Here is a 14831-nt window from a genome sequence, read left to right as displayed (position 1 = left end):
GCATGTGAGATCTTCCCAGACCGGGTCACGAACCCGTGTCCCCTGCATCAGCAGGCGGACTCTCAACCACTGTGCCACCAGGGAAGCCCCTCCTTTTTCATTTTTAATTTTATTGATTTGAGTCCTCTCCCTCTTTTTCTTGATGAGTCTGGCTAAAGGTTTATCAATTTTGTTTATCTTCTCTAACAACCAGCTTTTAGTTTTATTGATCTTTGCTATTGTTTTCTTTGTTCCTATTTCATTTATTTCTGCTCTGATCTTTATAATTTCACCAAAATTATAAAGCCTGAAACATTCTTTATTTTAAAGTCTATTTTATCTGATATGAGTACTGCTACTCCAGCTCTCTTTTGATTTCCATTTGCATGGAATATCTTTTTCCATCCCCTCACTTTCAGTCTGTATCTGTCCCTAGGTCTGAAGTGGGTCTCTTGCAGACAGCATATATATGGGTCTTGTTTTTGTATCCATTCCGGAAGCCTGTGTCTTTTGGTTGGAGCATTTAATCCATTCATGTTTAAGGTAATTATCGACATGTATGTTCCTATTACCATTTTCTTAGTTGTTTTGGGTTTGTTTTTGTAGGCCCTTTTCTTCTCTTGTGTTTCCCACTACGAGAAGTTCCTTTAGCATTTGTTGTAGAGCTGGTTTGGTGGTGCTGAATTCTCTTAGTTTTTGCTTGTCTGTAAAGCTTTTGATTTCTCCATCGAATCTGAATGAGATCCTTGCCGGGCAGAGTGCTCTTGGTTGTAGGTTCTTCCCTTTCATCACTTTAAGTATATCATGCCACTCCCTTCTGGCTTGTAGAGTTTCTGCTGAGAAATCAGCTGTTAACCTTATGGGAGTTCCCTTGTATGTTATTGTCGTTTTCTCCTTGCTGCTTTCAATAATTTTTCTTTGTCTTTAATTTTTGTCAATTTGATTACTATGTGTCTCGGCATGTTTCTCCTTGGGTTTATCCTGCCTGGGACTCTCTGAGCTTCCTGGACGTGGGTTGCTATTTCCTTTCCCACGTTAGGGAAGTTTTCGGCTGTAATCTCTTCAAATATTTTCTCTGGTCCTTTCTCTGTCTCTTCTCCTTCTGGGACCCCTATAAGGCGAATGTTGTTGCATTTAATGTTGTCACAGAGGTCTCTTAGGCTGTCTTCATTTCTTCTCATTCTTTTTTCTTTATTCTGTTCCGCAGCAGTGAATTCCACCATTCTGTCTTCCAGGTCACTTATCCGTTCTTCTGCCTCAGTTATTCTGCTATTGATTCCTTTTAGTGTATTTTTCATTTCAGTTATTGTATTGTTCATCTCTGTTTGTTTTTGGTCTTTAATTCTTCTAGGTGTCTGTTCTTTAATTCTTCTAGGTCTTTGTTAAACATTTCTTGCATTTTCTCCATCTTTGCCTCCATTCTTTTTCCGAGGTCCTGGATCATCTTCACTATCATTATTCTGAATTCTTTTTCTGGAAGGTTGCCTATCTCCACTTCATTTAGTTGTTTTTCTGGGGTTTTATCTTGTTCCTTCATCTGGTACAAAGTCCTCTGCCTTTTCATTTTGTCTATTTTTCTGTGAATGTGGTTTTCCTTCCACAGGCTACAGAATTGTAGCTCTTCTTGCTTCTGCTGTCTGCCCTCTGGTGGATGAGGCTATCTAAGAGGCTTGTGCAAGCTTCCTGATGGGAGGGACTAGTGGTGGGTAGAGCTGGGTGTTGCTCTGCTGAGTAGAGCTCAGTGAAACTTTAATCTGCTTGTCTGCTGATAGGTGGGGCTGGGTTCCCTCCCTATTGGTTGTTTGGTCTGAGGTGACCCAGCACTGGAGCCTACCTGGCTCTTTGGTGCGGCTAATGTCGGGCTCTGGGAGGGCTTATACCAAGGAGTACTTCCCAGAACTTCTTCTGCCAGTGTCCTTGTCCCCATGATGAGCCACAGCCACCCCCTGCCTCTGCAGGAGACCCTCCAACACTAGCAGGTAGGTCTGGTTCAGTCTCCTATGGGGTCACTGCTCCTTCCCCTGAGTCCCAAAGCTCATACTACTTTGTGTGTGCCCTCCAAGAGTGGAGTCTCTGTTTCCCCCAGTCCTGCCGAAGTCCTGCAATCAAATCCCTCTAGCCTTCAAAGTCTGATTCTCTAGGAATTCCTCCTCCTGTTGCCGGACCCCCAGGTCGGGAAGCCGGACGTGGGGCTCAGAACCTTCACTCCAGTGGGCGGACTCCTGTGGTATAAGTGTTCTCCCATTTGTGAGTCACCCACCCCGAAGTTATGGGATTTGATTTTACTGTGATTGCGCCCCTCGTACCATCTCACTGTGGCTTCTCCTTTGTCTTTGGATGTGGGGTATCTTTTTTGGTGAGTTCTAGTGTCTTCCTGTTGATGACTGTTCAGCAGCTAATTGTGATTCCGATGCTCTCACAAGAGGGAGTGAGTGCACATCCTTCAACTCCGCCATCTTGAACCAATCTGAGTGGATGGTGTTTAAGGCCATGTGCCTGGATGTGAGGCGGAAGGTGGACAGAGGATGGCAGCAGTCAGGACTGAGCCCTGGAACACTCCACTGGGTGGAGGTAGGGACGATGAAGCAGAACCAGCAAAGGAACTGAGCAGGAGCAGCCAGAGAGGTGGGAGGAAGCTGAGAGAGTGTGGGCACTTAGGAGCCAAGGGGAGCAAGCATCAAATGCTGCCGAGGCGGTAAGAGTAGAGAATAAACTGCAGTTTGAAGGTCTCTGAGGACCCCAACAAGGGCATTTTTATGGAGAGAGGGACAAGCTCAACTATAGTGGGTAGAAAAGAGAGTGAGAGGTGAAGAACTGGAGAGGGCATGTGTAGACAACCTTTTAAACATTGACATATAATGTAAATAAAATGAACAGACAACTCTCAAAGGTACAGCACTATAAATGTTAAAATCTGTAGACACCTGTGCAACTGTCACCCAGATCAAGATATAGAATATCACCAGCCACTCCAGGAAGCCACTTTTTGCCCCCTCCAATTGATACCCCCAAAAGTAACCACCATTTTTATTTCTGTCACCAAGGATACCTTTTGTTTGTTTAATGTACACAGGTTTTGAGAGATTTTGTTGATGGTTGGGCTCAGGTTTTATAGGCAGATAATGTTCTTTCTTTTTTTTTCTTTTTTTTGTTTGGCTGTGTTGGGTCTTCATTGCTGCGGTGAGCGGGGGCTACTCTTTGTTGCAGTGCACAGGCTTTGCGGTGGCTTCTCTTGTTGTGGAGCATGGGCTCTAGGCGCACGGGCTTCAGTAGTTGTGGCACGCAGGCTCAGTAGGTGTGGCTCATGGGCTCTAGAGTGCAGGCTCAGTAGTTGTGGTGCACGAGCTTAGTTGCTCCATGGCATGTGGGATCTTCCCAGACCAGGATCGAACCCGTGTCTCCTGCATTGTCAGGTGGATTCTTAACTGCTGCACGACCAGGGAAGTCCCTAGGCAGATAATGTTCTAATGGGAGTGGGCAGCTGGAGTTCAGACTCTGTGGGGTAGCAGGTCCTGGGCCCAGTTTTCCTGGGTTCTGTGCTTGCTCTGTCTCCAGGGACTGCATGACCAAGACTTCCTTGAGCCTCAGTTTCCCTATCTGAAGCTTGATCCTTCTCCCCTCACATCTCCTTTGAATTCTAGTAATAAATAGGGGAATTCACTGGGAGCAGTGAAAAAAAATGGAGTTTTCCAGGCCTCTTGATGGCTGGAGTCTAGAGCTCAGTCACTAGGGATGGGCAGGGCTAGAATCTTGGAGGCCCAGCTTTGTTTGAGCAACTGACCTGGCAACGGGGTGGGCCTGACAAACACTTCTGGCTTTCTGTAGTCTCCTCTGCTGTCTGTATCTTCAGGCCACTATGGTGCTGCTCAGGCCCCTGGTGCTTCTTCTTGCTCTGGTTGTCTCTGGTGAGGAGCTGGTGGGTGGGGGAACTCCAGTTCTCACCCCCTGACTCCACAGTGGAGTCTTGATCCCTCTCAGATAAGCTACCATGGAGGACAGGGGGTGGGGGGAGCCAGGAAATGGCAAAGATCTGTATCCCTGACCCTCATTCCTTCTCTTGGCTGCTTCCTCGACCAAGTTCTCACTCCCAGTCTGTGAAATGAGCTGACCCATGGTTGGATGTGGGGGACAAGGAAGGACTTTGGCTGCTTGTTTCCAGGATGTGGCCAGGCCCTAAGGCAGAAAGGAGGGACTCTGATTGTGTATATGGTTCCATGAGAATGGGGGCCTCCAGCCTGAATCATCTCTTCCTCACAGACCTCCACTCCCTGCCCTGGTTCATAAATGTCTCTGAGAGCCAGGGACCTGGCGCCATCCTTCAGTCTTTCTCCTTCAACTGCTCTTCACACACACCCACCCTGGAGTTGCTCCATGTGCAGCCACCCACCACCTTCTTCAACCCACCTAGCCTAACTAGATGGCAGGGGATCTATGTGGGCAAGGTAGGGTCATGGGCACAACTGGGGACCATGGGGGAACAAGGACAGACCCTAAATTCACAAAGCCAGAGGTGGCATAGGGGGATGGAGATCCTAGGCCCCACAGGGCACTGCCTCCTGCCACAGATGACCTTGAGCAGCTCGGCCCGGCTGGATGCCCTGACAGTGAACCACTATGAACTGCAGCTGCGGTTCACATGTGGCAACCATGTGATGGAGGGGCCACTGTCTGTGGATGTGCAGCGGGACCCTGGCCATATCCAGTGTGCTGGTCGATTTGCCAGCCCAGGTGAGGCCAGGGACAGCAGGCAGGGGGTGTGGGCAGGCATGACCTGAACAGAACCCCCCATGACCTCCCCTCTGGGCAGCTGGGGAAATCATTCAGGTGCCAGAAACTGTCAAACCTGGGGCCCGGCTGTACACTCTGCTGCTCCCAGGCCAGGGAGCCCAGGTGAGCCCTGCACATGGGCAGTGGTGGTGGTGGGGGGGTAGGGTGGAGGGTCGGGGGGAGATGCAGAGACCAAGCCCAGCCCCTGTGTGGCCATGCATAGCCTGCAGAAGGATTCTTTAGTCTACAGCTGAGCCTCAGCAATGATGCATGTTTTTGGAGAGAGCCACTGAGGGCTGCCCACCCCCAATGACTATGGCTGTTCCCATAGGGACATCTCAGGGGCTGAGTTCTTCTTTAAATTCTTCTGAATTCTTCATGAAATTTCTGTATCATGAAATTTCTGTATCAGATTTCCAAAAGAAATCTAGATTAAAAACAAAATAATTAGTTTAAAAGCAGAGAGGATTGAGGATCAGGGCCCGGGGGAGCCCAGGCTAGAGTGGCAGTGGCAGGGTATGGGAGAGTTGAGAGTGGGCAGGTACCTGCTGGGTTGTTGGGGGACTTTGACAGGGATGCTTGGGGCACTGAGGGTTGGGGAAGGGGCCTCCAGCATCTCTGTCCTGTCAGATGAGCATCACCAGTGCCCAGGATCCGCCATACTTCCCTGGACCTTTCTCTATCAATGGGCAGGGTTGGCTGCAGGCGCCATCCCAGGGCCTCAAAGGCCAGGCTCAAAAGGTGAGCATGACTTGGGACCTGGAGATATCCATGAATTGGGCATAAAATGGGCAGAGCCACTACCTCCTGGAAGTTTGTTTGTTCCTGACCTCCTCAATCATGCTGCCTTTTCCAGACATAGCCCATACCTGTACCTGCTGCCCCATGCTGGCTGTACTCCCACCTTGGCCTGCTTCTGTGCTGGGCTCTGGAGTTCTAGAAAGAAGAGGGATCCCTGGCTCCAGGAGCCCATGGTGCCCCTTATAGAAAGGAGAAAGTTCTGAGCAGTCACACAGGAAGTGAAAGCTCTGGGTACAGTGCCTAGTGTAGTCTGGAGGAGGTTAGAGAAGTTCCTTCTTTAAAACTTCCATGTCTTATTGACTGACTCTTAGCAACTCTAAGATGATAATTCACATTGTGAATGATTCATATATTACTCTTTTGGGGGCTGTATGCATCCTAAGAGAAGGACTTATGACCCAGAAGAGTGAGACACAAAGGAATATCTGTCAGCAGAGTGACAGGTCAAAGGGAGGAGTGAGTGTCGGGGTTCCTTGCGGAGGTCCTGAGGTGGCGCTGCCTATTTGAAGGGACGACTGGGCACAGATATACAGGTAGACACACACCGTGGTTCCCTTCTTGTTTTGTGTGCACCGCAGGTCTTCCAGCTTCAGATCCTGGTGAACTTTGGACAAGGCCGAAGCTGCTGTGGGATGCTGACAGTGAAAGTTTTGCCTGCTCCCTCCAGCCAGGTCTCCTTCCTGTAAGGTTCCCCTACCCTGGGAACAGTGGGGAAGGCAGGACCTAGCCCCAGGGAATTAGGAGTAGGGTTAAGGTGTGGGGCTGCTTGAGCATCCCCAGCTGGCTCCTGTACCAGGGAAGACCCAGGGGAGGGGTCCGCAGACCCCGCCGGGGTGGCGGGAGAAAGTAGGAGCCAGTGCCCCCATTTTGGTCCAGGCAGCAAGCCCAGAATATCACCATCCCGGAGAACCTGGTCCCCGGAAGTAAGGTGGTTCAGGTCCAGGCCCGGGGCTTCGGTGTGCGCTACGAGATCCTCTCCCCAGTGCCCTGCCGGCTCTTCTCCATCGGACGCGGTGAGGGGCACGGAGGGCGGGTAAGGGGATGCCTCTGCGGCTGGTCTAGAAGCGACCCGCACTACCTCATCGCTCTCTTGAGTAAACGAGGCTGGTGCCGAGGCAGAAACTGGGGCGAGGTCGCGTTTGGGGGCCCGAAGTTAGAAGCGAGCCTTGGAGGAGGCGGCCAAGTGGTCAGTCTCTGCGCCCTCCCCCGCCAGCGGATCCGTGGGAGGGTGGGAACTGGACTGAGCTGGGGGCGGGGCCGAACTCTGCGTCCCCCGCCCTCCCAACCCGCCCAGTCGACGGAGTGGTCCGGACAACGTCGCCCCTGGAGCTGGCGCAAGCCCCAGACGCCGCGGTCACTAGGCTGCGGGTGAAGGCCTTTGAGCGTCTCCGGCCGTGGGCCAGCGCCGAGCTTGATTTCAAGGTAGACGTGCAGTCGGTCAACCGCTGGCCCCCGCGCTGCACACCAGCGCTGCTGGCGTGAGTATATGGGAGCCTTACCTTGGCTATTGGGTAGAGCCATGGTTCGCCGCCCCGCCCCAGCTCCCGCCCTGCCGCCCTGCCCTCTGCTCCCAGGACTCAAATCCCCGAGACCACGCCTGTGGGCACCGTGCTGAATACCTTCACTTGCACTGACCCGGACTCTCCTGGCTCCACCCTGGACTACCAGCTACTGTTCCACAGCCCTGCTGGCGCAGCCAGCCTCTGCCTTCAAGACAGAGTCCTGGAGGTGCCCAGTCCCCGATCCCAGACCCATGTGCAGAGTGCTTGAACAGGAAGGGGGGGTGGGCCAATGGTCTGCGGGAGCAGAGACCATGAGGGTGAAGGTGATGGTGGTGGAGCCAACCTGCTTTACAGTCTGGAAAACGGAGGGTCAGGGTAGGCTATCTGTGAGTAACCTGGCCTGAGGCAGCCCAGTGTGGCTCAAGGCTCTCCCAGGCCTTGGCTGGGCATCACCCTCTGGCCCCTCTGACTAGGTGAATGCCACACTGGACTGTGACACTCCTGGCGCCTGCTTTCATCATGCAGCTTCCATCCTGGTGCGTGATGGTGGTCAGCCTCTGATGACCAGTGAGTGACCATGCCCAGGCCTGGACATTCAGGACCGGGTTCTTCTATACCCTTCTTCCTATTCTCAGGATGGGGTCATCTCTCCTCCCTCAGAAACCAATAGGGCAGGGTTGTCTCCACCAAAGACCCCTGGCAGAGGCACATTTCTCCTCGCTGAGACCCCTTGGCAGGGGAGGGCTATTGTCCTTCTTCCTTCCAGAGCCTCTACCTCCTTAAGCCGCCAGGGCAGGGCTGGGCAACCCAGGCCAGCTCCCTGACTGCCAAATGGCTTCCAGCTGAGGTGCCAGTACTGGTGATGGTAACACCTGTCAACGAGTTCGCCCCAGCCTGTGTCCCACGCACGTTCCGGGTTCGTGAGGATGCAGGGCCCCACGCTCTTCTGGGCTCTGTGGTGGGCAAGGACATGGATTACCCGCACGACAGCATTGAGTACTCCACCCCTGGCGGGTCTGCCACTTTTGCTGTGGACCGTCTCAGCGGTACTCCCACCCCAGGGCTGGGATGGAGGGGCAAAGCCAGAGTTGACTCTGCAAGCTGAGGCAGTGGCCACCCCTTCTAGGGGAGGTTCGCCTCCTGGGGCCTTTGGACTATGAGCTGCAGAAGTTCCACAGGCTCACTGTCCTGCTGACTGACCATAGCCAAGACCAGGACCCCACCTGCCACCGCTCAGGCTCTTGCACAATTACCATTGAGGTGGAGGTAATTGAGCCCCGAAGCCTTGGAAAGAATTGGAAAGAGTTCATATCTCCCTCTGGCCTTCTGCTTTTGCACTCTGTCTCAGGTTCCTCCACTGGTTGGCTGGAGAGGGGTGGGGTCTCACTGTGGAAAGCTTTGGAACCTGTTGCCTGATACCAAGGTTCTGGCTGTGGTGGGAGGAGGCTGAGAGGCTGGCCTGGGGGTTTGGGAGTGGGTGATCTGACTACCTGCCTGCAGGATGTGAATGACCATGCCCCCGAGTGTGAGCCCCCATTTCAGGAGCTCACCATCCACACTCACCTGGGCCGCAGCATGGAGGTGACCAGGGTGTCATGTCGGGTGCCCCAAGAGCCACAGCGCCTGGCTTTCTCCTACAGCATTGTGGGAGGTGAGGGCCAAGGGGACCACTGGGCTGTGGGGGAGAGGCAGGCCAGCAATGGTCCCCTTCTTCTGCCACTCTGTTTTCAGGGAATAGTTGGAGCCAATTCAGTCTGCAAGGAGCTGTCCTGGTGCTCAACGACCTCATGTTGGGGCCCTCCTGGCCAGAGCAGCCCCATACTTATGAGCTATTGATCCGTGTGGCCGATGCAGGTCCCTCCACCCCCCACCTCAGCACCACAGCCACTGTCATTGTGCATCTAGTTCCCTGGAGGGCCAGCACAGTGGCCACCAGCACCCACAGAGCCACAGTGAGGGGGGTCCTCAGGCCCTTGGTGGGTGGGAAGAAAGGATCTTGGAGGATGCAGGGACCTAGTTTTCCAGGTGGAACGATGGGGGAAGGCATTTTGGAGGGAACTGCTGAGTGCAAAGAGCCTGGCAATACAGAAGAGAAATCTGGGGTGTGGGGTGGCCCAGCCCTTGGAGGGCTTTGAAGGCTGGATGATCAGGGCATTTTGGTAGGGCAGTGGTGAAGCTGTGGCCCCATTTCAGGTGACTTCAATGATGACACCTCTGCTTGTGACAGACACGGAGGCTTTCTGGCAGCCAGAGCCCTGGTTTGTGGTGGTGCTGACAGTGACCAGTGCCCTTCTCCTCTTGGCTCTGGGCTGGCTCCTCAGCAGGCTCCTGTGGGGGTAGGGTTGCTATCCCTGTACTGACTGCCTCCCCCCAGCCCACTGGGGGGCTGGATCGCATCTGTGATAGCTGGTTTTACCCAAGATTGCCCAAGTTGATGAGCAGACAAACTGATATTCGGGACTGCTCTCCTTCCAGTGGTCATCAGGTTAGAGGCAGAGATACACTGGGAGAAAATTGTCTCCATCGCTGGCAGAACCCAGTCCTGGAATGAGATGAGGCCCAGGGCTTTAGAATCTGAGTCTGTCATGCATTGGGCATTTATCCCTATTTCTGACCCCTGCCCTCCATTTGAAACCTGACCTTCCCCTTAGACTCTGAGTTTCTTGTGAGCACAGGACTGAACCCAGGGGTAGGTGGGAGTAACAATGTGGGCACTGCATACAGACATAGGCTATCCCCAATAAAAGGGGCAGATGAATGGTGCTGGTTTCTGGAGCCAGCAGGTCTGCTGCTCTCACTGCTTGGTCCCTCCTCCTGGCATTTTAGGTTGGCCCAGGTGCTACAGGTACCAAGCAAACCAACCCAGGCTCTACTGCTGAACAGGTAAGCCTCCTTTGCATACCTCTATGCCTGGAAGTACATCTCTTAAACTCAGGCTGGGGCCCAGAGCCCTATCCTGTACTCCAGCTCCTACTCTGTCCCAGTATCCAGGGAACTGAGGGGTCCGTTGAGGGGTTCATGGAGGCACCGAGGATGGAGACACCCCAGGCACCCAGCAGTGTCATAAGCCTGGTATGTCAACCTACCATCCTGTGCAGTGGGCACTGAGGCTGCTGCAGAGTGCTCCCCTGCCAAGCCTGCCCCTTTTCCCATGGGAGGGCCCATACCAGCACCATCAGCATGGAGGAGGCAGGTGGGCTCCTGACCCTTCTGGGGGCAGGCCTCCACCTGCTCCCCATGGGCAGGGTTCAACTCATTGCACCCTCTCATTCTTCACCTCAGCAGCATTTTGATGGCAGAGCACAGGACCCCCGTGAGTCCCCCTCTTTCCAAACCATTCTCTACTTGGGCCCACTTTCTTTCCATACCCCATTTCAGTATCTCTGCCTCCCACCAGGCATCCTATCTACTGTTTCCCTGAATGAGGTCTCTTCTCACCCCCACTCACCCCTCAGCCAGTGTTTGCCAAACACCTGGCGAACGTGATCTGGTTCCTGCCCATGGGGGAAAGGGGGAAAGGTGGTGAGGGAAGAGGCCCCCAAATGCTCCGCTGTCACCGTGAATTATAGCAGAGTAATCTGGCACTGGGCTTAGGGGAGCTGGTGTCCAGTTTTGGGGAATCATGGATGCTTCCTGTGCATTTGAGCCAGACCTCAAAGGATGTGCTGAGAAAGGAGGGAGGGGACAAGCTGGATCAAGCAGAAGGGAGGGGGTCACACCAAGGGTCCTGGAATACCTTTCCCTGTCCTTAGGGGATGGAGGTAGTTCTGCTGAAGCCAGCAGTACCCTCCCTCTCCCCTGACCATCTGAGCTTAGGTACAGGCAGAGATTACCTGTTCAACACGCACACAGGAGCCCGGCGCTGGCTCTGAGGCCAAGAAGCTGCATCATATTTGTGGAATTTCTTCTTCACATGATTATGTGTTTTCAAGTTGATTCAATAATAAACAAAATTACAAAGAGAAGAGTCCTAGCCTTGTAACTTACATGTGGGAGAAGCTCTGAGATCTGTGCTTCCTTGTTCTCACTTGGAGAATGCCCTGTCTTGTGGAAACATTGTAGGGAGTAGTAAGGTTATTTTTCTTTTAAGAAGGCATTGTACAATGCTCTGAAATGTAAGAAGCTGTTATCCTTGCCAGTGACTGAGGGGGACTGAGGGGGCCTCCAGTTGGCCTGTCCCCTCAGAGGACACCTGCTCTGGCAGATGGGAAGGGCCCAAGAGCTTCCTTTTCCCACTGAAAGGAGGGCATTGTTCGTTTGAGAGCCCCACCAACTTCCAGGGCAGTTTGCCAACTGTATGTGGAGGTTTTCTTGAAAAGGATCTGGAGCTTTTGCATTGAGGTGAGGGTTGGTGCAGACTTGAGCACCCTGTGGCATGGGTGGCCATGGAGGGATTGAGAGTAGCCCCCTTTTGAGCAGGTGTTCCCATTTCCTCCTTATCTGTTTCTTCTAGTTCCAGGGCCCTCTGTCCTCCCTGTGCTGAGCTAAGCTGCTGCACATGGCCGGGTGGCCTACAGTAGCCTGCAGGAGGGGGGGTTCTGTTGGGTGCAGTGCTAGCTCACTCCCAATACCCAGCCTGGCATCAGGTCTCAGGTTACTGACAGCTCTCCCAGAGGACCTGCTGTCTTGGTGGAGGCTACCTTTACTGTGGTGTCCCCAGGTTCTCTCAATCTTCTCCCCTCTGTCAGGTCTGTGGACTTGAACCATCTTAGGGTACCAGAGATCCTCCCTTACTGAGCCAGTTATGGTACCCCAGGTGGAGGGAGAAGCTGAGTGCCTTCTGTGGGAAAAATATGCTTCACGGTGCTTCCAATAAAGTGAGGGTGTTAGAGCTGGCCTCAGGGCCAGCAACTTGACAGCAGGCCCTTACTGGAAGGGGTTGCAGGTGGATTTTTTCTGAGCACTTTACCCTGCTCTAAGGGCTTATTAAATCCTCATCTCTGAGGAGCTTAATTTTTATCCTCATTCCGCAGGTGGGGCAACCAAGCCTCAATAGTAACAAAACTAGCTAGTCCAGGTACTTGATGTGGGTCAGGCTGTGCGACTGCATCAGATGCCAAGCCCAGGGCTAGGTTCTCTGCATGGGGGGTAACGGTCTTCCCAAAACTCATAGTTGGCTTCGGGGGCAGATCATGACAATCCAGGGCAAAAGATGTTATAAGAAGTCAAGACGAGATGCTCTAGGGTAGGAAGAAAGAGTGCCCGCTGTGTGCCAGGGCTTGTGCTGGGGACTGAATTGGGGACTGAACTCCAGGCAGGACAAACGTGGGCAACAGGCCAGGGACTGCTGGGGCAGCACAAAAGGCTGATGAAGGGCAAACCTAGGGAAGCCGCTGGGAAGAGGGCATTATACACTGGAGCCGGTAAGAGGAGGCACGAAACCTGGTGCTTACATTTCCAGAGGTGGTGTAACCTTGGCCCGGCCTCCCCCTCTGAGCCTCAGCTTCCTCACTAGGGAGGGACAAGTCCTGCCTTCTAGGGTGAGTGATTAAAAAAAAAAGGGATGTAGCACACAGCAAACATTCCCTAAGCATGCGTGGAAGAAGACGCTGCCGGCTGCGCACGGGGGCGGCATACTAAGAGATGCCAAGGGTGCTACGGACTCGGAGTACCCCGTGAAAGCTCTGCCGCCAGCAACTCCGGGAACGGCGCGCATGCGCCAACCCGTGCCGTCACAGTCACGTGCTGAGGCGTTCGGCACGGGCCGCGAGAGGCAGGGTCTGACTGACAAGCTGACCGACCTGTCAGCGGGAGGCACTCTCCCGGGCGTCGGGCAAAGAGGTTGTTGATTGGGGATATTCTGAGCCGGGGGCGGGTTCTTTGCCGTCCAGGTTACTATGACGCCCGGCCCCCGCCCCCTCGGCTGGCCGCCATCTTGTTGTTGATCCGTACCTAGTGGGCAGCGCCGGGAGGTGGTCCGAGCGGCCGGTGTGGGGTCGCTGTTGCGGGGCTCAGCCACCTGCGTTGCCTGCCAGGGGGCGGGTCGAAACCTGGAGGCCCGGGGGGCCCAGCTCCCGTGGGGAGCCGTGGGCGCCCGCTGCCCGGGCCGGCTGGTGAGTGACAGGAGCCGGGCCGAAAGACCGGCCTGACGCCGCGGGGCGGGCGGCGGCGGGCGCGGGGTTGGAGCTGGCGCGCGCAGGGAAGGGGTATCGGCTGAGCATCGCTCGATCGTCCTGACGGGCCGCCCGTGGAGCCTCCTAGATGCTGGTGCCGAGGTCGGAGGACGGCCTCGGGGTGGAGGTCCGAGAGCCCCGCTCCCGAGGTGTAGTGGGAAACTAGTTTCTGTGACTACAGCCCTGGGCTCCGCTGACCCGCAGCGCTGAAACGTGTCCAGTGCCAGCTTGATGCTCTCCGGGGTCTTGTGTTGTTCCCAGGTGAGAAACACACGTACCATTTTCTTAGATGTCGCTCCTGCGACTGACTTTCAGACCGCTTGAGACTAAGACTAGACGAAACAGTCGAAAGCCCCCGCGAACCAGGCAGGCCAGTGTGACGGCCCTGTGATTCTGACAGGGCGAAGGCCCTCTGCCCGGCGCCTGCCTTCTGTGCTTCTCGGAGCTTACCGTTTGCTTCTTCCTGAAGGGCCTGGTTAAATGTTCATGATGCCCGAATTTTATTTTGGGACAGAATTTCTTTGGTTCTGGACCACCACTCTTTGGAGTTGTGGTAAGGCTCTTTTGCCTCTGGGAGAAAGTGAATATTATGGTGGTGAGTTGATTGATTTTATCTCCTAAAGAGATAATCTGGCAAATGTAATCAGGAGACAGAGGAAATGTGGGAGTGTGCTAGAATCAGAAAAAGAAATGAAACTTCTTTTTGTCTCGTGAATGCCAAATTAACTTTTAATAGAGTAAATGTATCTTGCGCAATGAAAACAGACCGCCAGCCCCCGCTTCTTGTGAGGGTAGGAGGGTTAGAGACGCTGGGCAAGGTGTGCAGGTCTAGGAAGAGTTCTGAGTGTTCCAAAACACATTTCTCTTTCCCTGTGGTCCTTTGGCTTCTCAGCATAGGCTCCTGTATATGGTCTTACAGCAAGCCTGCCTGAGACGACTAAGAAGTCAAGCAACAATACTTTGTGGGTTTGTGTCAGGATCTTGTCGCCTCAGAATGTGTTATTTTGAAGGAAACTAGCTGTTTGGTCAGGAGATCTTTTTGGAGAAGATGCTGAAACCAGAGGCAGCTGGTGGCCTCTTGCTGTTTCCCTTACTTGTGAGAAGAGAGAGAAGTTGAGTGAGTAGTTTTTAGATATTTTATTACCCTCCCTTGGGCCATTTTTTGAATGTTGAATGAGTTTTGATTTTGGTGAGACTAATTCCTTGGGCAGTTCTTTACAAGAAAGGAGGGAGATATGAAAATATTAGGAACTTCTCAAAATGGCCTCAATCTAACTTCCCCCCAACCCCCCCCATTAACACTTCCTTTAGAAAGTTAAGGCTGCCACAGGGTTAAATTCTCGCTGTTTTCTTTCCTTTTTTTTTAAAGATTTTTTTTGATGTTGACCATTTTTAAAGTCTTTATTGAATTTGTTATAATATTGCTTCTGTTTTCTGTTTTGGTTTTTTGGCTGTGAGGCATGTGGGATCTTAGCTCCCCAACCTGGGATGGAATCCACACCCCCTGCATTGGGAGGCGAAGTCTTAACTACTGGAGCGCCAGGGAAGTCCCCAGATTCTCGCTGTTTTCTATTAAAACAACCCTAAGTTAGGCTCTTAACATATTTTGGGTATCTGACCTCTTAGAGATATAGAAAGAGACAGATCCACTCAGTCAACTTCACTACAC

At 53.2% G+C, this 14831-nt stretch overlaps 2 protein-coding genes across 6 annotated transcripts in view; both read left to right on the top strand.

Annotated features, from left to right (window-relative positions):
- Positions 1-3835: 3835 nt before the first annotated feature.
- Positions 3836-11007, top strand: CDHR4 (cadherin related family member 4). 4 transcript variants are annotated; one of them, XM_060022518.1, is made up of 19 exons: positions 3836-3884; positions 4237-4421; positions 4545-4707; positions 4787-4869; positions 5377-5487; positions 6126-6229; positions 6424-6560; positions 6842-7025; positions 7122-7275; positions 7523-7616; positions 7892-8095; positions 8176-8315; positions 8550-8700; positions 8781-9001; positions 9243-9385; positions 9876-9932; positions 10034-10121; positions 10335-10362; positions 10866-11007. In XM_060022518.1, the coding sequence occupies exons 1-19, from the start codon at positions 3836-3838 to the stop codon at positions 10919-10921; spliced, it is 2352 nt and encodes a 783-aa protein (XP_059878501.1). In that variant the 3' UTR covers positions 10922-11007. The 4 variants fall into 4 exon arrangements, with proteins under 4 accessions (XP_059878501.1, XP_059878502.1, XP_059878503.1 ...); XM_060022519.1 differs by lacking the exons at positions 3836-3884; positions 4237-4421 and having other exon boundaries at positions 4465-4707; positions 10332-11004; XM_060022520.1 differs by lacking the exons at positions 3836-3884; positions 4237-4421 and having other exon boundaries at positions 4510-4707; positions 6428-6560; positions 10332-11004.
- A 1909-nt stretch (positions 11008-12916) lies between these two features.
- IP6K1 (inositol hexakisphosphate kinase 1) overlaps positions 12917-14831 on the top strand; it is a 74023-nt gene continuing 72108 nt past the window's right edge. The window contains exon 1 of one of the 2 annotated variants that reach the window (XM_060022513.1): positions 12917-13102. The gene's annotated coding sequence lies outside the window, so the exon portion shown is untranslated. The other variant, XM_060022514.1, reaches the window with a different exon arrangement.

This window comes from Delphinus delphis, chromosome 10 (assembly GCF_949987515.2).
Source record: "Delphinus delphis chromosome 10, mDelDel1.2, whole genome shotgun sequence".
In the NCBI taxonomy this organism is placed as follows: Eukaryota; Metazoa; Chordata; class Mammalia; order Artiodactyla; family Delphinidae; genus Delphinus; species Delphinus delphis.
This window is presented reverse-complemented; position numbering and strand designations above follow the sequence as displayed.

Excerpts from the sequence above, each read along its gene's own strand:
- CDHR4 (XM_060022518.1), top strand. The coding sequence starts at position 3,836 with ATGGTGCTGCTCAGGCCCCTGGTGCTTCTTCTTGCTCTGGTTGTCTCT. Across the intron at positions 5,488-6,125 it reads TCAAAGGCCAGGCTCAAAAG|GTCTTCCAGCTTCAGATCCT; the intron begins GTGAGCATGACT and ends TGTGCACCGCAG. Across the intron at positions 7,617-7,891 it reads TGGTCAGCCTCTGATGACCA|CTGAGGTGCCAGTACTGGTG; the intron begins GTGAGTGACCAT and ends AATGGCTTCCAG.